The 27,889-nt window shown below is 50.2% G+C and overlaps 1 protein-coding gene across 1 annotated transcript; it reads right to left on the bottom strand.

Annotated features, from left to right (window-relative positions):
* Positions 1–3: 3 nt before the first annotated feature.
* Positions 4–22,278, bottom strand: LOC135878484 (acyl-CoA (8-3)-desaturase-like). Its single transcript, XM_065404164.1, has 12 exons — positions 22,075–22,278; positions 16,791–16,901; positions 16,029–16,226; positions 14,830–14,931; positions 14,501–14,629; positions 9,187–9,247; positions 8,425–8,501; positions 6,909–7,006; positions 6,462–6,558; positions 1,546–1,625; positions 771–896; positions 4–55 (listed from the first exon to the last, which is right to left on the bottom strand). Exons 1-12 carry the CDS (start codon positions 22,273–22,275, stop codon positions 4–6), a joined length of 1,332 nt encoding a protein of 443 aa, XP_065260236.1. The 5' UTR covers positions 22,276–22,278.
* Positions 22,279–27,889: the final 5,611 nt, after the last annotated feature.

The raw sequence follows: 27,889 nt of genomic DNA, 5'->3' as shown, positions 1-27,889 counted from the left end.
TGCTTATTTATGTAGATAGGCATCGAGCCAGAGCTCCCCCGAATCCTTCAGAGAGCTGCAGGGATAGAGAGAGAGAGTCTGATTAGTTTAGAAACAAATGATGAAATGTGGCAGCACAGTGAGAGTAAAGATCAATAAAGCAAATTTGAGGTGGGGGTGGGGGGGCGATGAAATCTAGTGTAATATTCAAATCCCTTGTCTCGAACACATCAGGGAGATCCTCAAAGACAACGATTCAGGCTACAGATCCTGGGAAAGGCATAGGACAAGTCCCTATGGAGTCACAAAGGACTGCTGTATGATCCGAGGGTTAAATAACCCAACAGGAGACAAAAAGGACGGAGGCAAGCAAAGGAGAAGACATGGTCAGGTAAGGTTTCAAGTCCACAAATAAGGGCTACAAAAAGACAAAGATGGAATGAATGAGGCTTGGAACAGACCTGTCTAGGAGATTCCCACCCTGACATAATCCTAGAGTGACAGTAAGGGAGGCACCTGAGGTGGGAGAAGAGGCTGCTGGCAGAGTGTTCTCCATTAGAATGTCCACACTAGCTATCTGCAACTGACTGAAACCAGTGGCTAGATATAAAAAGGTCCATATCCCATTCTCAGTCCCGTGAACCATCCAATCCTATTTCTACTACATCTCTTCTGTTTCAGCTGCAGCCCTCCCACCCCACATCCCTAGCGGACCTGTCTTCCCACAAGGCCCAGTGTCCCCATCTTGTCAAAGGCTACTGCACAACATTTTTACATTGACTGATACCTACTGCACAATGTCTGCAAAGGCAGTGAACAGGGGCTTGGACTGGTACTCAATGCCATGCTTGGCACACAGGGACTTCACGAGGGGGGCCACCTTCCAGTAGTTGTGTCGAGGCATTGTGGGGAAAAGGCTGTGGAGAGAGAAGGGGGCTGATTCAGTGAGATCTCATAGACTCATAGACTTTAAGGCCAGAAGGGACCATCATGATCATCTAGTCTGACCTCCTGCACATTGCAGGCCACAGAACCTCACTCCACCCCACCCCACCCCTGTAACAGACCCACAACCTCTGGCTGAGTTACTGAAGTCCTCAAATCATAATTTAAAGACTACAAATTACAGAGAATCCACCATTTACACTAGTTTAAGCCTGCAGGAGAGCTGGTCTCTCACTTAGTGCTTCACAGGCTTCCTGCCTCCCCTCAAGGAGCCAACCTTACAGGTGCCTTATTCTCACCTTCAGTCTAGAATCAATTAGTGCCCTATAGTGTTCACTTCTCACTATATTCAGTGTCTGTACTCACTGATACCCCATCCGGTTCCCATTCCGTCTCTCTCAATGGGTGTAGGTCATTGGTGCCCCAGAGAGTTCCTGCCTTTCCATCTGGTGCCCAATACAGTTCCCACTCCTCCTCCATGTCTTGTACCCCATAGATTTCCTGCCCTTTCCTTTGTGCCTGTTTTCACTGATGCCGCACAGGGTCCCTTGCCCTCCCCTGGTGCCCACAGTGACTGGTGTTCCTTAAGATTCCTTCCCTCATCCCTGTGCCCATACTCACTGGTGTTCGATCTGTAAGTTCAGGTGCCCGCTAAACCAGTCATTGAACAGAGACTGGTGAACATTACACGTTGCCTGGAGCTGGGGGAGGAAGGGGAGCAGTGAGTGTTGTTCCATGAATGCTCATCTCTCATTTGCCTGGACAGCGGTATAACCTGGTGCCACCTTCTCATCCTCACTCTCCTCTAGCCTGAACAGATTCATCTGAGGATGGGGATGACAGCTCTCACTCCTGAGGACAGTGAGACCAGCCCTGGGTGAGAATGGCATTCTGGGATATCCGTGTTAGTCTGTATCTACAAAAACAACAAGGAGTCTGGTGACACCTTAAAGACTAACAGATTTATTAGGGCATAAGCTTTTGTGGGTAAAAACCTCACTTCTTCAGATGCATAGAGTGAACGTTACAGATGCAGGCATTATATACTGACACATGGAGAGCAGGGAGTTACTTCGCAAGTGGAGAACCAGTGTTGACGGGGCCAATTCAATCAGGGTGGATGTAGTCCACTCCCAATAATAGATGAGGAGGTGTCAATTCCAGGAGAGGAAAAGCTGCTTCTGTAATGAGCCAGCCACTCCCAGTCCCTATTCAAACCCAGATTAATGGTGTTAAATTTGCAAATGAATTTTAGTTCTGCTGTTTCTCTTTGAAGTCTGTTTCTGAAGTTTTTGTGTTCAATGATAGTGACTTTTAAATCTGTAATAGAATGACCAGGGAGATTGAAGTGTTCACTTACTGGCTTTTGTATGTTACCATTCCTGATGTCCGATTTGTGTCCATTTATTCTTTTGCGGAGGGACTGTCCGGTTTGGCCAATGTACGTGGCAGAGGGGCATTGCTGGCCCACGATGGCATATATAACATTAGTAGATGTGCAGGTGAATGAGCCCTTGATGGTGTGGCTGATGTGGTTGGGTCCTCTGATGGTGTCGCCAGAGTAGATATGGGGACAGAGTAGGCAACGAGGTTTGCTACAGGGATTGGTTCCTGGGTTGGTGTTTCTGTGGTGTGGTGTGTAGTTGCTGGTGAGTATTTGCTTCAGGTTGGGGGGTTGTCTGTAAGCGAGGACTGGCCTGCCTCCCAAGGTCTGTGAGAGTGAGGGATCATTTTCCAGGATAGGTTGTAGATCGTGGATAATGCGCTGGAGAGGTTTTAGCTGGGGGCTGTATGTGATGGCCAGTGGTGTTCTGTTATTGTCCTTGTTGGGCCTGTCCTGTAGTAGGTGATTTCTGGGTACCCGTCTTGCTCTGTCAATCTGTTTCCTCACTTCCCCAGGTGGGTATTGTAGTTTTAAGAATGCTTGATAAAGATCTTGTAGGTGTTTGTCTCTGTCTGAGGGGTTGGAGCAAATTTGGTTGTATCTTAGCGCTTGGCTGTAGACAATGGATCGTGTGATGTGTCTTGGATGGAAGCTGGAGGCATGTAGGTACGTATAGCGGTCAGTAGGTTTCCGGTATAGGGTGGTGTTTATGTGACCATCACTTATTTGCACTGTAGTGTCCAGGAAGTGGATCTCTTGTGTGGACTGGTCCAGGCTGAGGTTGATGGTGGGGTGGAAATTGTTGAAGTCCAGGTGGAAGTCCAGGTTAGTCTCAACACGGCTACCCCCTGATACTTGACACCATGCAAGGCACTAAATTTAGCCATATGGAGTGGAAATCCATCAACTTCAACAAAAAACTTGCACAGATACTGACAGACATCATCTTCCTCTCCAAATGCAAACAGATGGACATCATACCAAATGGACTGAAGGTAAAAAATCCATTGCAATCAACATACTACACTGACTATGGTGAGAGACTGTGCCACACACTCTCAAAGAAACTGAGGAACCACCTGATCAGCATCCTGTACAGCAGACAGGAGAAGATCAAGAATGAGCTCTCAAAACTGGAGACTCTCATACAATACCAACCTTCCACACAAACTTCCACGTGGCTGGACTTTACAAAAATGAGACAAGCCATTTACAATGCACACTTCACTTCTCTACAGAGGAAAAAGGACAGTAAGCTATCTAAACTCCTACCTGCCACAGGAGGCTACAACAGTGGTACCCTCAACTCATCTAACAACATTGTCAATCTTTCCAACCACACACTTAGCCCAGCAGAAGAGTCTGTCCTGTCTCGGGGACTCTCTTTCTGTCCCACCATCCCCACGAACACGATACAGTTCTGCGGTGATCTGGAAGCCTACTTTCGTCGTCTCCTACTCAAGGAATATTTTCAACGCACCACTGAACAGTGCACTGACCCACAGGAACCCTCCTACCAACACTACAAGAAGAAGAACTCTGCGTGGACTCCTCCTGACGGTCGAAATGACAGACTGGACCTCTACATAGAGTGCTTCCGCAGACGTGCACAGGCTGAAATTGTGGACAAACAACATCACTTGTCCCATAACCTCAGCCGTACAGAACGCAATGCCATCCACAGCCTCAGAAACAACTCTGACATTACCATCAAAGGGGCTGACAAAGGAGGTGCTGTAGTCATAATGAACAGGTCGGATTATGAACAGGAGGCTGCCAGGCAACTCTCCAAGACCACATTCTACAGGCCACTATCCTCTGATCCCACTGAGGAATACCAAAAGAAACTACACCATCTGCTCAAGAAATTCCCAGCAACAGTACGGGAACAAATCTACATGGACACCCCCCCAGAACCCCGACCAGGGGTATTCTATCTGCTACCCAAGATCCATAAACCCGGAAACCCTGGACGCCCCATCATCTCAGGCATTGGCACTCTTACAGCAGGATTATCTGGCTATTTGGACTCTCTCCTCAGACCCTACGCTACCAGCACTCCCAGCTATCTTCGAGACATCACCGACTTCCTGAGGAAACTACAATGCATTGGTGTTCTTCCTGAAAACACCATCCTGGCCACCATGGATGTAGAAGCACTTTACACCAATATTCCACATGAGGATGGACTACAAGCTGTCAGGAACAGTATCCCTGATGAGGCCACAGCACGCCTGGTAGCTGAGCTTTGTGACTTTGTCCTCACCCACAACCACTTCAGATTTGGGGACAACTTATACCTTCAAGTCAGTGGCACTGCTATGGGTACCTGCATGGCCCCACAGTATGCCAACATTTTTATGGCTGACTTAGAACAACGCTTCCTCAGCTCTCGTCCCCTAGTGCCCCTCCTCTACTTGCGCTACATTGATGACATCTTCATCATATGGACCCATGGAAAGGAGGCCCTTGAAGAATTCCACCTGGACTTCAACAATTTCCACCATCAACCTCAGCCTGGACCAGTCCACACAAGAGATCCACTTCCTGGACACTACAGTGCAAATAAGTGATGGTCACATAAACACCACCCTATACCGGAAACCTACTGACCGCTATACGTACCTACATGCCTCCAGCTTCCATCCAAGACACATCACACGATCCATTGTCTACAGCCAAGCCCTAAGATACAACCAAATTTGCTCCAACCCCTCAGATAGAGACAAACACCTACAAGATCTTTATCAAGCATTCTTAAAACTACAATACTCACCTGGGGAAGTGAGGAAACAGATTGACAGAGCAAGACGGGTACCCAGAAATCACCTACTACAGGACAGGCCCAACAAGGACAATAACAGAACACCACTGGCCATCACATACAGCCCCCAGCTAAAACCTCTCCAGCGCATTATCCACGATCTACAACCTATCCTGGAAAATGATCCCTCACTCTCACAGACCTTGGGAGGCAGGCCAGTCCTCGCTTACAGACAACCCCCCAACCTGAAGCAAATACTCACCAGCAACTACACACCACACCACAGAAACACCAACCCAGGAACCAATCCCTGTAGCAAACCTCGTTGCCTACTCTGTCCCCATATCTACTCTGGCGACACCATCAGAGGACCCAACCACATCAGCCACACCATCAAGGGCTCATTCACCTGCACAGCTACTAAGGTTATATATGCCATCATGGGCCAGCAATGCCCCTCTGCCACGTACATTGGCCAAACCGGACAGTCCCTCCGCAAAAGAATAAATGGACACAAATCGGACATCAGGAATGGTAACATACAAAAGCCAGTAAGTGAACACTTCAATCTCCCTGGTCATTCTATTACAGATTTAAAAGTCACTATCATTGAACAAAAAAATTTCAGAAATAGACTTCAAAGAGAAACAGCAGAACTAAAATTCATTTGCAAATTTAACACCATTAATCTGGGCTTGAATAGGGACTGGGAGTGGCTGGCTCATTACAGAAGCAGCTTTTCCTCTCCTGGAATTGACACCTCCTCATCTATTATTGGGAGTGGATCACATCCACCCTGATTGAATTGGCCCTGTCAACACTGGTTCTCCACTTGCGAAGTAACTCCCTTCTCTCCATGTGTCAGTATATAATGCCTGCATCTGTAACGTTCACTCTATGCATCTGAAGAAGTGAGGTTTTTACCCACAAAAGCTTATGCCCTAATAAATCTGTTAGTCTTTAAGGTGCCACCAGACTCCTTGTTGTTATTCTGGGATATGGGATCATAGTCCTAACCAATACAGAGCTGGTCTCACCAGCAGGATTAGGACAAATCTGCCCTGACTCTCCTCTGTGGAGACCTCCTCACCCTTACAGAAATAGGCACAGGGTCAAGACACAAGAAGAGAGAAGGACATAGGAGCATCTTGCACTGGGAGAGCTTCAGGCGAAACCCCAGATCACCCTGCAGTAACCATGTCACCCCCAATGAGTGCAGACTCCCACCCCATTACCACAAATTTCAGAGTGCTCACAAGGCCTTTCCCTACTGAATTTTGTAACACTCTATGGGCTCACTGCTGACCCCTAGCATCTATGACAAAGTGCCATCTGGTCTGGAATTTACACCCACCGGCCCACAGCTCCCGGGGAAGGAAAGGGTCATACCTGAGTAGAGAACCAGTCCACGTTCTTATCGTAATCGATGTGCATGGGGATGTGGTTCATTTGCGTCACCCAGACAAACCAGTTACTCTCTATGAGCCTGTGCAGACAAACACACACAAAGCAGTCACTCACCTCATGCCCACCTAAGCCTGTGACAGCCCAGGAACAAGCACTCGTCCTGGGCCAAAGCAGTTACTGCTTGATGAAACCTCTACCATGGAATCCAACCAACCGGACAGCAAAAGGCCCATACAGGTGATGACACCACAGGGAAAATAATCTCCCCTGTCAGCTCATAGAAAGTCACAATGGCAGAAGATTAGGGGGTAGATAGGAAAAGGAGAGATGGGCAGGGTGGCTAGAGGCTAGGGAAGGGCAGAGCAGAGGGATTTATAAGAAACAGCTATGAGCTGAAGCAGCCATAGGGGGTAGCAGGATGAGTGATACCTGACCAGAAGAAAGAGCCCCAGGAGCCCTTTTGCCCCCAGTAATGGCGAGTAGGTGAGGAAGAATCGGATGTAGAAGGTCAGCATCCAGGCCAGGTCCTGCCAGAGAGGAGACAGAGAGAAACCTGCATCGAGGGTGTAGATTACAGCTCCTGCCCACTGCCCTGCACTGGTACCCCCAGAAACCACCACTATAATTCCCAGTCTTTATCTCCCTCCCCTCCCCTAGCATGCGCCATCTGAAATACAGCCCTGAAGACACCCTCCTCCCCCCTTCCTGCCCATATGCTTTAGCTCCCCTTCACTCCCTGGCACATAATCAGCCTGACCTGGGCCATGGGCCAAAAGAAGGCGCACATATCTCGTTTACCTCTGAAGCCAGAATGGGCAATGAGGGCAGAAAGGAGAGATTCAGGAAGTGGAAGGGGAAAAGCAGGAGCAGCTTTAGACAGCTTAGTTCTGCCTCATTTCCCTCCCACCATTCCTTGTTCCTCTTCACTTTCCTGTGGGCTTTTCTCTGGTACTTACTCTCTTTCCTGCAATAATCCTCTCTCAGTTGCTTCTCTCCCCAGTCAAGACCCCCTTGCGCCTAAATCTCAGGTGAGAGCTCTTCCTTTTCTGCATTTGCCTCCCAACCCCCATTATCCCTCCTTGTCCCAGCATACCCCCCACCATGCCCCTGAATCCCCCCCATATTCTCCTTTGCCTGGTCCACTCTGTGCTGCTGGAGGACTGGGTTCTAGGCCATTGGGAAGCCCGAACAGTGTAAAGGGGGGATAACAAGAGAGCTTCTGGGGGCAGGGAGAAGTGGCAAATGCAGCCAGATCTTTGCTACAGAAGCCTGGCGCTGCTCTGGGTGCTCTCTCATGCTGGGCTGTAGAGCAGGAGCCTGGAGACCCCACCACTGAAACTGGGTGGGGGAACTAGGAGAAAGGGGCCTTCCCCACAAAGAGAAAAATCGACTTTTTTTTTTTAAATGTAGTTGTCCCAGAAAGATGAGGCATTGAATTCCATTCTCAGCCCCTCTCATTTCTACAGCTTTCCTTCCCGCTCCCCTCAGCTTTCAATGGTTTTCCCCCTCAGGCAGCCACAGAAGGGTAAGTACTGTCTCCCTTCCTGCCCAAAACCAGCCACGTGTGCCATTTGATGGTCAGGCTCCATAGAGCTGCACCAACCCCACAACATGAGGGGAAAGCCCCAGAAACCCTTGCTGACTGACGACCATCCCTGCACAGCAGCAGAGTCCAGGCAGCTCCCTTTGTTACCAGAGCAGAAGCTGGTCCCTCACAGACTGAGAAGCACATGCATTAGGAGGAAGACACCCACTCTGCTCTTCTGTCAAAGGATTCGGCACCAGTCATACACCCATCCACTGTGTCACAGTGAGACATGGTGACCAGCCATTCCACACTCAGGACTCCTCCCTCTGACATTTCAGTCCCAACTCCCCACACCAAACCTTATTCAGAAAACTAGGGGGAGGCACCGCAGGGTCTGGCAAAGCTGGACATACTCACCACCCACTGTCTGCGCTGCACTGCGAAGTAGAATATGTACCACTGGAAGTAGAGAGGCACCAGGGCTGGGGGTCCAACTAGAGGAGAGAAAAGGAGAATACAAAGACATGAAGCAGGTAATCATATTCCAAAAGGAATTAATTCGGAGGGTTCTGGTGATTCATAGAATCATAGAAGATTAGGGTTGGAAGAGACCTCAGGAGGTCATCTAGTCCAACCCCCTGCTCAAAGCAGGACCAACCCCAATTAAATCATCCCAGCCAGGGCTTTGTCAAGCCGGGCTTTAAAAACCTCCCTAGGTAATCTACTCCAGTGCTTCACCACCCTCCTAGTGAAATAGTTTTTCCTAATATCCAACCTAAACCTCCCCCACTGCAACTTGAGACCATTGCTCCTTGTTCTGTCATCTGCCCACCACTGAGAACAGCCGAGCTCCATCCTCTTTGGAACCCCCCTTCAAGTAGTTGAAGGCTGCTATCAAATCTCCCCTCCCTCTTCTCTTCTGCAGACTAAATAAGCCCAGTTCCCTCAGCCTCTCCTCAGAAGTCATGTGCCCCAGCCCCCTAATCATTTTTGCTGCCCTCTGCTGGACTCTCTCCAATTTGTCCACATCCTTTCTGTAGTGGGGGGCCCAAAACTGGACGCAATACTCCAGATGTGGCCTCACCAGTGCCGAATAGAAGGGAATAATCATTTCCCTCAATCTGCTGGCAATGCTCCTACTAATGATTGCTGGTACTGCACGGGAGTGGAGATACTCACTGATGAAGAAGTACTTGTGCTGGTGGTTGTAAGGCATGAACTTCTTCTTCTTCATCCCGAGCTGTGAAAGGAAAAGGGATCATGGCAGGTTACCTGGGCTACAGAGACACTTATACAAGCACTTCCATCACCCTCCCTGAGAGAGAGGCTCACAAATCTCCTACCAACTCCATCAGGAGAAATGTCTGCATAAATACCTCCCCAGTGAGAGGTGGTATCAGGTACCCGCCAGTTCTCTTCATACCTGGGTCACCCACAGCACTACTTCACCCTATTTTATATCTTCTAAAGGGACACCTCCCCGCTCTGCCTCTGATGCATAACTGTCTAGACTAGGCCCTTGAAATGTGAATTCTGACCTGTACAACAAGCTCTGCCCCAGTAGGGGGCGCTGGAACCACATCACAAATGTGATTCCATTTATTACTATGACCACTACCAAGGTTTTGTCTTATCACAAGTCCTCTCAAGAGACCACAGAGCTGATAAGAGTCACACAGACAAATAGTGGCACTCACTACTGAATAATACACCCAACAGCAGGCCATATGCTCAGGTTTCCCTGTGCTCTCAGGGTTAACTCACAGCAGACTGTTAACCAAGAGGAGAAGATAGCAAGGATGGGAGACAACACACACCCAAACCTCTCCAGGATCCTGACCATCACCCAATCCATATCTTTCAACTCAAGAGCCACTGGGGCTCAGAAAACAGGAATGTTCTGATGTGTATGCTAAGTTATTAATGTGTGCAGTGTTGTTGCAGCCATGTTGGTCCCAGGATATTAGAGAGACAAGATGGGCGAGATAATATCTTTTAGTGGACCAGCTTCTGTTGGTGAAAGAGACACGCTTTCGAGCTACAGAGGGACCTGAAGAAGAGCTCTGGTGTAGCTCAAAAGCTTCTCTCTTTCAACAACAGAAGTCGGTCCAATAAAAGATATTACCTCACCCACCTTGTCTCTCTCAGTTAGTAAGACAGATCTGTAGCAGGCCCTGATTAGAGCTGTCACCTTTGTAGAGAAGGGACGGACAGTCCTACTCTGCTCTACCCTGCCTCCACTGAAAGAATGACAATCAGCAAAATGGCTCCATGTGAATCCAGAAAGCTCCCTTCACTCTGACATGCACAAAAGCTCCCTCCACATGGTCACGAGAGAGTGCTTATCACCTGGATAATACAGATAAGCCAACAGACTGAACTGTAGCTGAATTTTGCCTTCAGTAATGCTCTGAAATAAACCAGTCAGCAGCAGGGTCCTGGATCTGGGATAGATTCATCTTCACCTCCAACAATACTCATGTGAGTAGTCCCGTTGAAGCCAATGGGACTACTCATTTGCGTAAAGTTAAGCACATGCTGGACTGGGGCCTTACTCTCCACTGTAACTTGCTATTGGTAGCAGAAGCTGGCAATATCTAGGCAGGCTACCTTCTAGTACAGCTGCTTAATACAGTTCCTAGAACTGGAAAAATGCATACGGTACAAAGCATAATTTGTAGGCTATGCAAAAATACAGAAACCAAAATAAAACATGATGCTATTAATATATGTGGCAGTGTTTAGAACACCCACCCATATCAGATTAGTCTCCAAAGCAGAGACAGATAACCACCTAGACTGTAGATCATCTCCATGGAAACAAGGGTGAATAGATTTTCCTATCTTGGGAGACACTTGATTTTCAATGCCCTACGTACAGATAAGTGAGACCATATCACTGCCATCCTCAAATAGTGAGCAAACTTTTTGGCCCAAGGGCCACATCTGGGTACGGGAATTGAATGGTAGGCCATGAATACTCACAAAATTGTGGGTTGGAGTCCGGGAGGGGATGAGGGCTCCAGCCGGGGGTGTGGGCTCTGGGGTGGGGCTGAGGGGCTGGGGATGCAGGAAGGTGCTCCGGGCTGGGACCAAGGGGTTCGGAGGGCGGGAGGGGGATTAGGGCTGGGGCAGAGGGTTGAGGCGCGGTAGGGGGTCAGGGTGCAGGCTCCGGGCAGCGCTTACCTCAAGCAGCTCCCAGAAGCAGCAGCGTGTCCCCACTCCAGCTCCTATGCGGAGGCGTGGCCAGGCAGCTCCGCGCGCAGGGCCGGCTCTAGGCACCAGCAAACCAAGCACGTGCTTGGGGCGGCACATTTTCAGGGGCGGCATTCCGGACATCTTTTTTTTTTTTTTGCTTTGGGCGGCAAAAGCCTAGAGCCGGCCCTGGCAGCAGCAGCGCGTGGTGCGGGGGGGTGCCCTGGGGCCGCTGCGGTTCACGCCGCGGGGGAGCAGCACCCTCACCTTGTGGCTGGCCCAGGCAGGCTCCAAACGGGGGACACTTGGGCTGGAGGCCACCCCTCGGGGCACACGGAGCTGCCTGCAGGTGCCGCAGGGCGGTCACCCCCCAGCGCCGTAGTCGGGGCTGGGTCAAGCGGCCCGTGCCGCCCAAGGACTGTGGCAGGGTGGCCAGAAGCAGCAGCGGGGCCATAGAGGGCGGGGCGCTGCCATGTGGGGCGCTGCCGTGCGGGGCCCACGTCCCGCTCTCCGGGGCTCTGCTCCCTCTGGGGCTACCCTGCCCTGGCTCCTCAACCCCCTGCCGGGGTGGTCCCCCAGCTCTGCCCCCCCCCGTGTCCCCGCTGGTCCTGGAGGCGGGAGCCCTGGCTAGAGGGACCCTGGGCTGAGGCGCGGCCCGGGAGCCCCGCTGCTTACCCCGACCCTGCCAGTGCCGGACTGGCTGGAGGCGAGGGGGGAGCGGGTGGAGTCAGCACTGGTGGGGGGAGAGCCCAGGGCTGGGGCGGCAGGGGGTGCGGGTGGGGGAGGGCACTGGTGGGGGGGGGGGGGTGAGAGCCCAGGGCTGGGGTGGGGGGCAACCAAAAATTTTTGCTTGGGGCGGCAAAAAACCTAGAGCCGGCCCTGTCCGCGCGCTGCTCCATCTGCAGGCGCTGCCTCTGCAGCTCCCATTGGCTGTGGTTCCCGGTCAATGGGAGCTGTGAGGGCCACGCTTGGGGTGGGGGCAGCAAGCAGAGCTCCCTGGCTGCCCCTACACGTAGGAGCCGGAGGGGGGACATGCCACTGCTTCCAGGAGCCGCGCGGAGTGGGGCAAACCCCTTACCCTGCTCCCCAGCGAGACCTCAAGGGCCAGATTAAAACATCTGGAGGGCCAGATGTGGCCCTCGGGCTGTAGTTTGCCCACCCCTGCCATAAGCAGAATCATAGAAACATAAGGCTGGAAGTAACTTAGACAGGTCATCTAGTCCAACCCCTCACGCTAATGCAGGACCAAGTGTACCTATACCATCCCCGACAGATGTTTGTCTAACCTGTTCTTAAAAACCCCAATGATGGGGATTCCACAACCTTCTTGGGTAATCTGTTCCAGTGCTTAACTATAAAGTTTTTCCTAATATCTAACTTAAATCTCCCTTGCTGCAAACTAAGCTGATTACTTCTTGTCCTACCCTTGGAGGACACGGAGAACAATTAACTGCTGTCCTCTTCATAACAGCCCTTAACACATTTGAAGACTTATGTTCCCCCTCAGCCTTCTCTTCTTTAAACTCCACATGTCCATGGTTTTTTTTAACCTTTCTTCATAGGTCAGATTTTTCTAAACATCATGTAATTTTTGTTGCTCTCCTCTGGACTCTCTCCAATTTGTCTACATCTTTCTCAAAGTGTGGTGCCTAGATCAGGACACAACACTCCAACTGAGGCCTCACCAGTGCTGAGCCGAGTGGAAGACTTACCTCACAAGTCTTACATATGACACTCCTGGTAATACATCCCAAAATTATATTTGCCTTTTTCCCAACATCATCACACTGTTGACTCATAGTCAATTTGAGATCCATTATAACCTCCAGATCCTTTTCTCCAGTACTGCTGCCTAGCCACTTATTTCTCATTTTGTATTTGTGCATTTAATTCTTCCTTCCTAAGTATAGTACTTTGCACTTGTATTTATTGAATTTCATCTTACTGATTTCAGACCAATTCTCCAATTCATCAAGATAATTTTGAATTCTAATCCTGACCTCCAAGGACCTTGCAACCTCTCCCAGCTTGGTGTCGTCTGCAAATTTTATAAGCATACTCTCCACGCCATTATCCCAGCCGTTAATGAAAATACTGAATAGTACCAGTACAGACCTTTGCAGCACCCCACTGGATATGCCCTACCAGTTTAACAATGAGCCACTGCTAACTACTTTTTGAGAACGGTCTTTTAACCAGTTCTGCGCCCATCTTATAGTAACTTCATCAAGACCATATTTCCCTAATTTTCTTATGAGAATATCATGGTGGGACTGCGTTAAAAGCATTACTAAAGTCCAGATATATCAAATTTACTGCTTCCCTGCACTGAGTAGGCCAACAATTCCTCAGTTCCAGGGGGAAAAAATCAGAAAGTCTGAGCCAGTCACTATATTCATTTGGGTTCATGTTTTAAAAAACCCAAATGTCAAAACCATTTCTGGAAGTGTTACACCAGAGATGCATTTGCACTCCCGCTGGGACCAATTCCAAATCTCACTGAAATTGACTGACAGATTCCCACTGATTTCAGTGGGCCCATGGGTCCAGCACTGAATTAGCTAGTGTTTTGGCTGAATGCATAGGAATCTTGAATCACTTTTATATGCTAGCTGGTGTTTCACTTCCTGGAGCACTAAAATTAGCCAAGCTAATCTAAAAATTAACAAAACAAGCAACTTGTATCCAAATCCGTATCTCGTCATAGCTCTTCTTCAGCTAAGAAAATGAATACTGACTCATAATCATGAAGCAATCTTTAACACAGTCGAAAACAGCCAAAAAAGCAACTTTTAATGAAGTTTAACTGTATGGAAAGTTTAAAGAAGTTGTAACAAGTTGTTTGGAGCTGGGGAAGACAAAGTAATGTTAATATAAGACAACATTTCAAATCTGGGTAATTTTTATACTGATTCAAAAGCAGTTTAATGAACTTTCTTTTTTGCCTCCAGAGTAAAAGCTGGACATTTTCAGGCTAAACCAATTTTCCAAGTCAAAGTTATACCAGGACCAAAAAAAAAAAAAAAGGAAGCTGGTTGCAACCACAGCTACAGGGAGGCTACTGTCACTCCATGATCTCTCACTTCCTCTCTCACAGGAAATTGGATTTTAAGCAAGAGGTCCATTCCTCCCAACTCCTTCCCTGAATGCCTGAAATACAGAGGCAGCCTAGCTGTTCTGCAGCTCTGCATGATAGTTCGTGTTCTCCCCAACTTTATGCTGCTTCCTGATTTTGGATCCTTTTAATGCCGCATTCTTCCAGTGATCCAACCTGCCCCCAGACATCCCTCAGACTCACCTCCACAGACAGCGTCTTTCCCAAAGCAAAAAATAAGGGGTGCATGTTAACATCAGGGTCCTTACGGAAGCAGTTGGGTTTGGCATGGTGCTGGAAGTGCAGATGATTCCACCAGCTGGCTGGCGCACCCTGCAGGAACAAATGAGACCAGAGGATTCAAACTTCAATGCTGCCAAAAATAAGTCAACTCCTCACCCCTTCCCAAGAGCTGCACCACATTCCCCTCCCTGTCACAGTTAGGGAACGAGAGGCTTCTTGAACCTGTGGGGCTCCCTTGCTCACGAGTCCTGTTGAAACTCCGGCGATTGCTCTCAGCACCGAACACTTACCTTCAGATGGCCAATCACAAACTTGTGAACCAAGTGGTTCCATTTGGATTTGCTGAACACCGAGAGGTGCCCGAAATCGTGCTGGAGCCACCCAGCCTGGGCCTGGAAGACAAAAGGAATCACTGAGAAAACAGCCAGAGTTCAGTGAGCTTCTGCAACAGTGTTCATTCTCCACACATACAGTCGTAGGAACAACGCTCCTGCTCTCCTGACTGTTCACCTCAAGCAGGTGAGAGCACCCTGTACTGGTCACAAGGAGATATTTCCATTCTCCACACACAATCCCAAACATCGTTCCCTCACTGTACTGCCACTAGACTCCAGCCTGGACCGGGTGAGGTTACAGAGCGCTGGAGAGTTGTTTACGTGGGGAAGGAGGGGCCAGGAAGAAAAGGCTATGGAACTAAGAATCAGAGCATTTATTCTCTTCAAACTGGTCGGAGCGCCGTAACAAAGTAGCCTTTCAGGAGAAGCCTGTCTCCTCTGAGCGTTTGTAATTCCAGAGGGACCACCTGGGCAAAGGAGGAACAGCTGGGGCTTTCATAGCTGCTATGTCCTCAGCTCCAGTGCACTACGTGTTCCCATGGGAACACAAGGAGGGCGTGGCTACTGCCTAGTGTCTCTCAAAGTTCATACAAAACAGAGCAGAGAAGTACAGCTATAGCATGAAGTCAGGATGAATGAAGCGCTCTAGCAGACTATGGGGAGGAGATACATAGGATACCAGTTCTAACTCCGCTTACTCAAAAAGCAAGCATTGAGGGGCTGCATCCCCTCCCCTCAACCAGACCCTGGGAAGGAGGGGACTGTAATTCTCGTGAACCTGCCACATCCAGAGCTTCTGCTGTATTTCCAACAGCACCTCCTTCTAAGAGAGGCGGAGTCTAAGATAGCTGGGAGCTTCCCACAACCACTGCTCCTCCTCTCCAGCTCCTCCTGTTAAGACAGGCAAGGAATGGAGAAGCTGTGAGCTCTCCATGTCCACTCCTACACTGCTCTTCACAGTGCCTCCTTCTGGGAGAGACCAAAAATGCAGTTGCTTTCAGCCCCCCCACTCCCAGCATTCCTGAAGCATTTTCAAGTTTATCTTTCCTTGGCTCACCAAGTAAAAGAGCATTACAAGTACTGACAGAGGCACCCGGGGATACATCATTGGTCCTGAGTTTGTGGACGTACAGGATGATCCCTGAGCAGTTTACCTGGACAGTGCCTAGCAGTAATGCAGAGAAGAGGAAAGGCAGCAAGGATGATCCAAAGTACCAGATGGTGAGCCAAGCGGCAACATCCAGCAGCAGAATGTGCAGGAGAAGCAGGAAGAAGAAGAAGTGGTTGGGGTTGAGGAGTCCCATCCTCTCGACGGTGGTGCGCAGCTCGCGGAAGTCCTCTACCAGCAATTTCTGCAGGGAGACCCAACATTCAGCACTCTCCCATGGGTGTGCAGGACAGCAGCCTCAGGAGCCCTGGGAGCTCCAGAGGGGTCACTGCAGCAGCAGTGGAAAGCTGGGGTCCCCTCAGAGGCAGTAGCTGTGACATCAGGGAAAGTATGCAGCTGACATGCTATAACCCTCGGGTGGGTAAAGGGTCTCTGTGACACCGGGGAGAGCCTATGGCTGACTGGATCTGCCCTTCTCACTCCCACCCTCAGGTGAGGGTCACTAGAACACCAAAGAGATCCCCTGGTCAGTAGGTCTGTATCACTGAGGGGAGCCTGTAGCTAACATGTTCTGCTCCCCGCCTGATGAGTGTTGCGGTAACACAGGAGGGAACCTGTGACCAATAGGCCCTGTTTTTCTAGGCTGGTATTGGTGGACACCAAGGGGAAGCCTCAAACAGGCATGAGTCCAAGATGCAATGTGATTTGCCATTTCCTGGGAGTTCTGGTTGCCAGAAAATGAGGGATATCAGCACATCCCCACTGCTGCCCTAATCCCATCCCAACATCCGACTTTTACGACACTCACGTTTTTGCTGGGCTCAAAGCTGGGTTGATCCGATGCCAGTTCCCCAATCAACAGCGAGCTCATGTACTTTCTCACCAGAGCCTTGTCAAGGTGGAACGCTGTGAAAGGATCCTGAAACACAGACAAGAGAATGGGGTGAAATAAATCACACATTGGGGCAGGTGGAGCTGCCGGACCCTTCTTCTTTCCCTGCCCAACGCCTTGGCGATCTCTTCAAAGCCAAAACAGATACCTTGCAGTAGGAGCTCTCTGCTAGCTAGATATTTCTCATGCACGTCACCATGGTATCTGGGCCCTCTTCCTCCTTACTCCTGAATCAAAAGTCTTTCTTTTCCTGTCCAACCCATAACATGCCTCCTTGACCCCATTCTCTTCTGCCTCCTGTTTCCTCTCATTTCTCTCCTTTTGTGCAACACCAGCCATTCCCTCTTCTGGCTCCAACCCCTCCACTTTCAAAATATGAACCAATGTGCCCTCTTCTGTACTCCACCTGGTTCTCTGATACCCCATTTCCCCCTCTCCTGTGCCTCTAACCATTCCAAGCAATGATTTACTCCCATTCCCTCCACTTCCCACACTTCCAGCTGGGCTAAGGGCAGGCAGCAAAGCTTACGCTGCAGTCGCTCCCCCTGATCACAGGAACTGCTGTGACATCTCCAATGGGCATTGCTAATTTGGATGCTCTGCACTCTCCCTACTGGACTAACCAGCATGGTTCATCCACCGCAAAGGGCTGGAGGCAGAGTGCTGCCTCAGTGACCTGCAGAATGGGTGTACAGGAGCTAGTGGGGAGACAGGCTGGGGACTGGGGCAACTGGAGGGTAGGGACAGGACTGGGCTGGCTGAATTGAAAAGGTTAATCAGGTGAAGAAGGAGGGTTTAGGACAGGGATCGGCAACCTTTCAGAAGTGCTGTGCCAAGTCTTCATTTATTCCCTCTAATTTAAGGTTTCGCGTGCCAGTAATACATTGTAACATTTTTAGAAGGTCTCTTTCTATAAGTCTATAATATATAACTAAACTATTGTTGTTTGTAAAGTAAATAAGGATTTTAAAATGTTTAAGAAGCTTCATTTAAAATTAAATTAAAATGCAGAGCCCCCCAGACCAGTGGCTAGGACCCGGGCAGCATGAGTGCCACTGAAAATCAGCTCGTGTGCTGCCTTCGGCACGCGTGCCATAGGTTGCCTACCCCTGGTTTAGGAGGTTCCCCCAACTTCTGCCACTCACTGCAAACAAACCCCCCAGGCTGTTCCAGGCTCGTCCCCACTGACACTCTCCCACAGGCCCATCCCCCAGTTTCGCTGCTTACTACTGCTCCCCCTCTAGCTGCCTTTGGTTCCCTCAGGTGCCTCCCCCAACATTACTGAACAGTCTGTGTAATAAGCTCCTGACTCCCCCCTGTGCACCGCTGCTTGGGAGAGCCCTGCCAGGGAAATCAGTGACTTCTTGTCACTTGGGAAAATCGTCAATCACTTAACAATCACTTATATCAGAGGGGTAGCCATGTTAGTCTGTATCAACAAAAACAACGAGGAGTCCGGTGCCATCGGACTCCTCGGATTTTTTTAGCAGTTTTATGTTCCCTGTGCCCTCTCTGGGAAAGCGTGGCCCCAACCAAGCAAGTCAGGGTTTATATACCTGTATCACTATATTCCCAATCCACCTTGCTTTAGATTCCAAACCCACTGGAGGGGGCGCACGTGTTAGTTTGGTGCCTCACTCCCATTGAAAGTCTCCCACTTTGTCTTATGTTACATTTCCTCTCCCCGTGCCTGTCCTAGCATTGCAGTTACAGTCTTCCCAGGACTAACTTTGCTTTCTCTTTTCAAGGGAATCCCTGCCCCCACTCCTGGTTTTCTTTGTTTCTAGTACATTGCTCAGCACCACACGTGCCCACATGGCTTTGTGTTCTTTTGGAAAGTGCTGGCCCTTTAAATGGCACCTAGCCAGGAACAGTTTTCAAATGTGGCTGATGCAGCCAATTCCAGCTCAGCCTTGTTGTATTTAATCAGGAAGGGGAGAGGGCATCCTCTCAGCTCAGGCTTACCTAAACAGGGGAGAGGGAGAGGGGTATTTTCATCTCTGTCCTCCTATTGGAAGAGGGAGAATAAGGGGGTTGTACATGGATAGACCAGGAGACGGTGGTACCACAAGTTTAGACCAATCATTATAGTGGTGGTTGTACAACCTGGCAGTAAAGTCTCAAGGGAGGGTGGGGGTAGGGGATTGTGATGGGGCTTTAATGTACCTTCTAGGAATCATGGTACTGAGGAAGCAAGCCACACATTTAAAGGGGAAGTGCTTTTCCTTTGCTTTTGTTTTTTCTAGGAGTCTGATTTTGGATTTCCACTATAGAAATATCCAAAAAAAGCTGGGATTCACTCCAGCTCAGCTACTTCAGAGGTCAGCAGTTCTGTTTCACCCAATTGTAGTTACTCTCTGAAGATGAGAAAGCGTAACACTTGTTGTGTGTGTCACAATTCAGGACAACTGCTCCCATATTCCCGCCACATGGTTCAGCAAGGGCATCCCACGCTAGGCTTCTGGCTCCCCAGCCTTGCCTCTCTTGAGTGGAAACCCGTTTCTCTCTCCCTTCTGAACAGGGTATTTCCAGGCTGAACAGTTCCCTGCCTACACTGTGTTATTCCCCAGCAAGGCGGACTGCTTCAACAGGCCAGGGTCTGTGCTTTGCTTTCTCTTCAGAGACTAATAACAGGGTAATTGCCAACAGTTATGAGTTACCATACAGCTCTTTCTAAGCAAGCACTTTAATTCTTAAGGGAAAAGCATTACAGAGAGAACGTATTTTAAAACAATAAAAGAACCTACAGAGGAGCCGGCCCTGGGTGTGGGCGGGAGTGCGGGGCTATCAGCAGCAGCACAGCCAGCCCCTGCTTACCTAGGGCCGCCCCTCTTGGGCTGGTGGCCATGGCGTCCACGTGTATGGCTGCTCCCTGCCAGCCAGGCTCCACTGCAGCCACAGCAGGCAGCAGGTGACCCAAGGGAGCCCAGCTAGGCTAGGGTTGGGTGCAGTGGGAGAAGCTGCAGATACCAGCAGGAGCCATGCGGGGGTGGGGGACGAGAAGCCCCAGACAGGGCTGGAGCCACGTGGGGGGAAGGAGTGGGGGAGGGGAGAAGCCCAGACCCGAGCAGGAGCTGCACTGGGGGGGGGGGGGGGGAGAAGCCCGGACCCCGGCAGGAGCTGCACTGGGGTGGGAGAAGCCCGGACCCGAGCAGGAGCTGCACTGGGGGGGAGGGGAGAGAAGCCCGGACCCTGGCAGGAGCTGCACTGGAGTGGGGGGGGGGGGGGCAGAGGAGCCACACTGGGGCAGGGAGTGGAAGCCCTGGACCCTGGCAGAAGATGTGGGGTTGAAGTCCCCGTCTTGGGAGCCCCAGCCACCCTAGTGGCAAAAGTTGCAGGGCTGAAGCCCTGACCCCACTCTGTGTGGAGCTGGCCTGAGCCTCTCTGTCTCCCATCCCACCTGTGGAGCTGGGGCTGCGTGCTTCTGCGGGGCAGTGTTTGGCTCCGCGGGGAGGCTAGGACCCTCATCTCATGGTAAGGGGTCCAGGGCCAGGGGGGTTGGATAAGGGGTGGGGGCAATCAGGGGACAAGGAGCAGGGGGGGTTGGGGGTTCTGAGGGGGGCAGTCAGAGGGCAGGAAGTAGGAGGGAGTGGATGGGGGCAGGATGGGGGTGGGGCTAGGGCAGGGTGGGGCTCCCTGGGTGCACACCCTAATGAAATGGGCTGCGCCCACCTATGCTTGGGACAACTGACAGTTGGGGTGCACACAGCCAGGGCATACATGCAAAAATATGTACCATGCTTTAACGAAGTAGGCATTCATGTGCTGGCAAGTAAACCCCAGAAACCATATGTGGAGTGAACAGACAAGTGATCTCATGAAGCATAATGGGCATAAGTCAGCTTGTGCTTTAAAAGTGAAAGCTCAGCAGGGTAGGGATTTTGGTCTCTGTTTAGCATCAGTTACCTAAATACCAAGTACATCTACACTGCTATATAAAAAATAATTCAGAACTAAAATCCTGGAAAGCAGATGCACTTTAGAGACCCAGTCCACCAAAGCAGTTAAGCATGTGCTTAATTTTAAGTGTGTGAGCAATCCCGCTGACTTCATGCTTAAAGATAAGCATATGCTTAAGTGCTTTACTAGATTGGGGCCTAAGTGACGGAGCTGAGGATAATACTGACGACAATACCCTTGTAAGGGGTAAACAAGAAACCCCCATCTCTCCAAATTATCTCTTCCCTGCTGAATCTAGATGTTCAGCAACATGCTACCAGGACTTTGCTGGTGGGGCCTTCCCTTCACCTTTTGTATCAACCTCCAGCTAGCAGATATATGGTAAGTCCAGTGCTAAACATACTGTGATCTGCTTTTTACCTCAGACTGCAGCTTCAAAATCTCTGATTCACAATCAGAATTAAACAAATAAGACAAGCTACCACTTCAACTGAAATAAGCAGATCCCACTACTTATTTCCCTCTTCCCATTAGCACATCCCCTTGCCACCAGTGGGGCACATGTTCTACAGAACCTGTCCTTTCTTCTTCCCCTCCCTGTCTAAGTTACTACAGACTTTCAGGATTCCCATCACCATACAGCTGCTCCAGAAAGCCCCTTCCCCAGACTCTCACTCAGGTACATAAGAGAACTTGGACCACAGAGTCATCTTGCTGGTCTTTACCAGGATCTCTGTGTGGGGAGTAGTCCTGCTCACAGAACTGTGGAAGTATCATCAGCATATGCACAGGGCTTCAAAGAGCAGGTGGCCCTTTGGAACTGGGCTAACTCAGGTGTTCCACCATCTGTGCCCCATACACACTCCATGCTGCTCCCGCCTCCTGATTTGCTCCCTCCATTCCTCTCATTTCCTGGCATTACCTCTAGATACAGCCCTTTGATTTTTCCAATTTACAGCTCTCCACCCCCACTACAGAGAATAAAATCCCTGCAGTTGAATCCCTTCTTGCTCTCCCCTTTACACAACATTTAGCTTGTGCCTAGTACCGCCTCTCCCATTAGCTCATCCCCCAGGCTCTGCCACCTCCCATCCCCACTGCCCCTGCTGATCTCCCCAACTCTTTAATGCTTGCCACACACAAAAACTCCCCGCGGTGTGCTGGCACCACCAGGCGGGCACAGGCACAGTGCGACCCCAAATCAGCACCCGCGATGACCCGCTCGCCACCTGCCCCAGCCTCAGTGCGGGGCTCAGCGCTGCACGGGGAATAAAGGGAACCCTCCAGCCCCGGCCCTCACCGTGGCGTCCTGCCCCGCGTAGTGACTGATGACTCGGGCGCCCCCCGGGTGCCGCCGGTAGAACTGGCTGATGTCATAGACCTTCCTGTCGATCACCAGCCACCGCTCCTGCTGCGGGTGCCCCCGGCCCGTGCGGAGCCCGATCTCCTCCCAGGTGAAGCGCCGCGGGGAGGAGCCCGCACCCGGCTCCGGCTCCTCCATCCCCGCTTGCTGCCGCCGCGCTCAGGCCAGCTCTGCCAGTTCAGCACCGCCTCTGTCCGCCTGAGCGCGAGCGGCGCCCTGCCCCGGGACACGCCCCTCGGAGTCCTCCAGCCCCGCCCATTAGAGAGCGCATTGGGTAACCTGTTCCCTAACCCCGCCCCCACAGCCGCCTCGCCGAGAACTCATTGGTTTCATCCCGGCACATTGGAGTCTACCCCTGCAGAGGTCCTTAATGTCATTGGTTCTTGAGTGACTCCGGCCCACCCGAGGCTGGTATTTGCCATTGTATTGGCTTATTTTCTTGTCAATCATCGCAGACACCGACTCCCATGCTTTCTGCATCTCTGCTGTGAAGGGAGCCCCCTGGGTTTTAATGTTACTCTTCCCCCGGGGCTGCCAGCGGGGCGGAGAAAGGGGGAGCTTCCAGCCCCAACAGGGAGCTGCTCCTCTGTGCTCTTCGCCCGAGCACACGGGATCCACTTCTTAAACTATCCAGCCTCAATAGCTCTGGATTCCTCTGTTATCCTTCCCGCTCCTCCTTCCTGCCCCCCTCTTAAAAACCAGGGGATTTCAGAACATCAGCCCAGCATTCGTTCCATCGTAAGGTTTGGGTTTCGAGCTCACAAGAGTCAGGGTACAAGTCCTTCCCTCCCCCACTGCCCAGCTCCCACTGCCACAGAAGCTTCTGAAACCCAACATCCTGACCAGCCGAATACTTTGGATGGGCATCAATCCAAAGTATTCTGCGCCTGTTTGAGCGCGGAACAGGAGAAAGGAGACATCTCTCACCCAGGTGCCACCCTGTCACCCTCTCCCCCCCGGGGTCGGGGGGGGGGCTGAGAATAGGGTGACCAGATGTCCCGATTTTGGGGGTCTTTTTCTTATATAGGCTCCTATTACCCCCCACCACAGGTCCCGATTTTTCATACTTGCTGTCTGGTCACCCTAGCTGAGAATGGGAACTGGAATGTCACTTCTGCTTGCCTCTAAAGGCCACCAAATGGCAGAAGAAATGGATGGTTCCCCAACTCCCCTGCTCCCTGACTAAATCCTTCTTATGGCTCCATTCAGCCGGTTGCTTCCCATGCTGCATTTCAGGACAAAGGCACATGGCGACTTCTGCAGGGTTTACAGAGATGTGAGGGAAGATCCAGTTGGATTTGGTAACAGGCGGTGTGGGGAAAGGAGAGCAAGTGAGTGAACATGATACCCAGGTTGTGAGCACAGGGTATGGGGAGGAGGACAGCAGGGGATGGTGAACAACATTAAAGGAGATAAAATGGTGAACAGAGATGGGAAATCAGCTACCAGAGATCAGAGATGAGCAGTGTGTGACATAGTGAGGTGGAGAGAGGCACCAAGGCAGATGACCCTAGGTCACTGGTCAACCATGTGGGAAAGGGAGAAGAAGTGAAGGGCCGTGCCATCAGACGAGGCAGCAGCCTGGAAACTGAATTCACCCAGGATAAGTATGAGAGGAGGAAGGAAAGCTGGTGAGCCAGGCTGTCAACAGGGGAGCAACAAGGGAGGAGGGCCCAGGCCCCCTTTGGCACTTGACCAGAGCTGTCATAACAGTGGAGTTCTTCCCTGCTAGAATGACAGAGGGGTGGCTGGGCCAAATTTGAGTGGTGTTGCGACCCCATGCACCAGGTTGCAACACCACTCAAATTTGAGGTGGCTAGGCAGGTAACACACACACATCCTCTCTCTCTCTCTCTCTCTCTCTCTCTCTCTCTCTCTCTCTCTCTCAGTTTCTGTTGCTGGCTTCTCTTTTTCTATTGATGGGACCACAAAGCAACTAAGACCACCTGAGCTGTTGCCACTGCCTCTTATCTAAATTAATGATGTACTTAAATAGCTAACACAATTCCCTCTTCTGCTTTGGGGGCGGAGGGGGGTTGGCAGTTTTGAGGGATGTTAACTTGTTCAGCACCAGCAGAGACTAGTCCTCTGTATGAACCCTCATTACCGATTTCCAAGTTCCCCTTCCTCTTCATTCACACTTTCAGCCCTGAGCTCTGCTCAGAACGTGGGCCCAGATCCTCTCCTCAGAGGTATTTAGATGCCTAACTCCCACTGAAATCAATGGGAATTAGGCTCCTAAATACATTTGAGGATCTGGGCCTTAGTGTTTAATTAAACATAGGGGTCAAGCTGGGGTCACTGGAGTGGATCTTTTGGTCCTTTTAGTACTGTATCTTACACTCCTACCAACTGAAGTCAAGGCCCGATTAAGGCAGGGGCTTTAGGGGCTGCAGCCCGGGGCCCCGGCTCAAGGGGGGGCCCCACAAAAATAAATCACAAGCAGTGATCTCCAGGGTGCTCAGGCTGCCTGCCCTGGCCCCATGCCGCTCCCAGAAGCAGCTGGCTGCTGGCACATCTCTGCAGCCCCTGGCGGGTGGGGTGGGGGAGGTGGCTCTGCACACTGCTCCCCGCCCCCAGCATTGTCCTCGCAGCTCCCATTGGCCGGTTCCCCACCAGTGCTGTCCCCCTCTCCCCAGGGGTGAGCAGAGACGTGCCAGCAGCCAGCCGCTTCCGGGAGCAGCATGGGGCTATGGCAGACAGGCTGCCTGCCTGAGCCCTGCTGTGCCACCGGCCGGGAGCCACCTGTAGTAAGCGCCTCATGACCGGAGCCTTCACCCTGCACCCTCTCCCGCATCCCAACCTCCTATCCCAGGTCAGAACCCCCTCCTGCACCAAACTCCCTCCCAGACCCCGCATCCCCTCCTTCACCCCAGTCCCCCGCCCCAGCCCCCTCCTGCACCAAACTCCCTCCCAGACCCCGCACTCCCTCCTGCACCGCAATCCCCTGCCCCAGTCCCCTTCTGCACCAAACTCCTTCCCAGGAAAAAGACTTGTATACAGGGGCCCCACAAAATCTAATAGCCCTGGGCCCACAGGAGAGTTAATCTGGCCCTGACTGAGGTCCATCTAGCCTGAAATTCTACAATCCTTTGGGCTTCTGTATCCTGCCTCTGGCAGTGACCATATCCAATGATTCAGACCAAGGGAACTCCATCATAATGTACATGCAGTGCCATTCATGAAGGAAAAGCTTCTTTCCTGACCTCTGTGCCAATCAAATGTTGCCTCATAGCTTTTGATTTGATCACCTCTGTTAACAAATAGTTGTTAATAAAATTTACTAGCTCCTTTCTAAATCCAGCCACAGTATTTAAACTGGTGACCTCCTGCAACAGTGAAATTCCATAGGCTGATCACCCACTGTGTGAAAGAGCATTTATTATAAATTTAGGTGACATTACATTTCATGGAGTGGCCCTATCACATTATGGGCTAAACATTATGGGGGAATCACCAGTTTTCATGGTCTTAAGCCCATGTTTCAACAAAGCTCCCTCTAACTCTTCTCCTTAGTAGACTAAATCTTTGAAAAGCTGAATCATGGGAATTTATGGATGCTCAGGAAATGACCCCACTGGATTTGAATCTCTCCACTTTTCTGTGGTCCCACATGTTGGTCTGTGAAGGCTGAGCCCCAGTGAAATACAAACACTCCCACTTCCCTCTCCTCTGAGGACTGGAGGGAGCATTTTAACAACATAGATTTAACATCTATGTTGTTAAAAACCCCTTTCACAAAGTATAGAATGCTTGTCATCTATGGCTATTTTGGATTACAAGAGCAGTTCAAAAAGAGAGGCATTTCATGGAGACTACACAATTCATCCAGCTCTGAGCAAGGAAAGGTTTGGTGGCCAGCTACAGATTACAGACTTCATCACAAACTACAGTATGTCAATAGCAGTAGATCTTCCTGCACTTGCCATATGCAGGGTCTCAAAGGGCCTTACAGAGGCAAGAATGAGACCTTTGTGATGGAGGCTGCATGTGAAAAAACAGTTGCCAGTGCCATTACACACTCACTAGCATCCTACATCCAGCTGTGACCATCTGCATTAGCAGAGAGTTCATCTCCGGTGAAAGGCAGTTAACAGGGAAATACGATAGGAGAGCAGGTCACTCAATAGCCTCTACTTTTCCAGCAGCATTTTGAACCCTCTCTGTCCAGTTGTCCTTCCCCCACTTCTCTCAAATTTCTATTTTTATAACTTCCTTGACCTAACAAAATATATAAAATGTAGCCAGCGTTAGTACATCTAGTATGTGTTCATAGGCAAGTTTTCCCAGTGAGAAGGGGATGACAGATATTATACACAGTGTCCATTTGGCATTACTGTTTTATTTTCTGATTCAGTGGCAGGAGTTCACATACTGTAAAGCAGTTGCTGCCGTCTCTTTCCTTTGTCCCAAAATTGTACAGTTTCCCTTCCTCCCCTTTAGCGGGAAGTTGTTTACTACTTCTGAGAGACTGAGGAATTTCTAGTCCGTCTTTATATTTTGGGCTGTAGATGTGAAAATGTCTCTCATATTCCATTTTTCTTCAGTTATACTGGTTACCAAGTCCAGCCTTCTTGGGCTTCCAATAGGCTTTATACCCCTCAGTTCCTAGTTCCACATTGTGATCCCTGGCTCTGTGTCTGGTGAGAAGCTGTCGAGGTCTGATCATACCCTCATGCATCAAAAATCATGCTAGCCCATACTATATATGTTATCAGGATGGTATTAATTGTTTCCTGAAAGCCTTTTAGCAAAATCACTAGATAATTCATAGAATCATAGGATATCAGGGTTGGAAGGGACCTCAGGAGGCCAACCCCCTGCTCAAAGCAGGGGTCCAACCTAGTCCAACCCCCTGCTCAAAGCAGGATCAATCCCCACCTAAATCATCCCTGCCAGGGCTTTGTCAAGCCTGACCTTAAAAATCTCTAAGGAAGGAGATTCCACCACCTCTCTACGTAACCCATTCCAGTGCTTCACCACCGTCCTAGTGAAAAAGTTTTTCCTAATATCCAACCTAAACCTCCCCCACTGCAACTTGAGACCATTACTCCTTGTTCTGTCATCTACTACCACTGAGAACAGTCTAGATCCATCCTCTTTGGAACCCCCTTTCAGGTAGTTGAAGGCTGCTATCAAATCCCCCTAATTCTCCTCTTCTGCAGACTAAATAATCCCAGTTCCCTCAGCCTCTCCTCATAAATCATGTGCTCCAGCCCCCTAATCATTTTTGATGCCCTCTGTTGGACTCGTTCCAATTTTTCCACATCCACAATTTTCCACAATTAAATCATTTCAGTATGACTTCCTTACACTTCTTATTGAAATTCCTGTTTACGTTGTATTTTCGACCCCCAATATGCAAATCAATACAAAAATAATTCTGTTTCCTCCATGGCTAAAGTAAAGTTAGTAATGTACCCCCAAATGGGTCTCTCCCTTCACCGTAGTACACTATATACTACTAGTTTCTGTTCTAGGATGGAATCAGAATGGCTCAAGAGTGTCACACACCCTGTACTGCTAATAGCTATCTAATGGAGAGCCTCCTTCAACTCGAGCATTAGGGACTTACGATGTTGGAGCAGAAGAATTGCAGTTTTACTCCCACTATCTCAATTAAGTTCTAAATGGTCATGGTGTGCAGCAAGTGGCATCTGTGTAATCCTCACATACCATAGATTTCATACAATATATTAAAGGTACAATGCTGCTCCCATTGAAGTCAGTGGGAGTTTTGCTGTTGACTTTA

This window comes from Emys orbicularis, chromosome 4 (genome assembly GCF_028017835.1).
Source record: "Emys orbicularis isolate rEmyOrb1 chromosome 4, rEmyOrb1.hap1, whole genome shotgun sequence".
In the NCBI taxonomy this organism is placed as follows: Eukaryota; Metazoa; Chordata; order Testudines; family Emydidae; genus Emys; species Emys orbicularis.
Note: the sequence above shows the minus strand (reverse complement) of the source record. Positions and strands in the feature narration are given on the sequence as shown.

What these genes read in the sequence shown, in the direction of transcription:
- LOC135878484 (XM_065404164.1), bottom strand. Translation starts at nt 22,275, where the DNA reads ATGGAGGAGCCGGAGCCGGGTGCGGGCTCCTCCCCGCGGCGCTTCACC. An exon ending in GAAAGACGCTGTCTGTGGAG is followed by an intron (nt 9,248 to 14,500) that starts GTGAGTCTGAGG and finishes TTCCTTTCACAG; the next exon opens with CTCGGGATGAAGAAGAAGAA. An exon ending in GCACAAGTACTTCTTCATCA is followed by an intron (nt 8,502 to 9,186) that starts GTGAGTATCTCC and finishes TCTCTCCTCTAG; the next exon opens with TTGGACCCCCAGCCCTGGTG.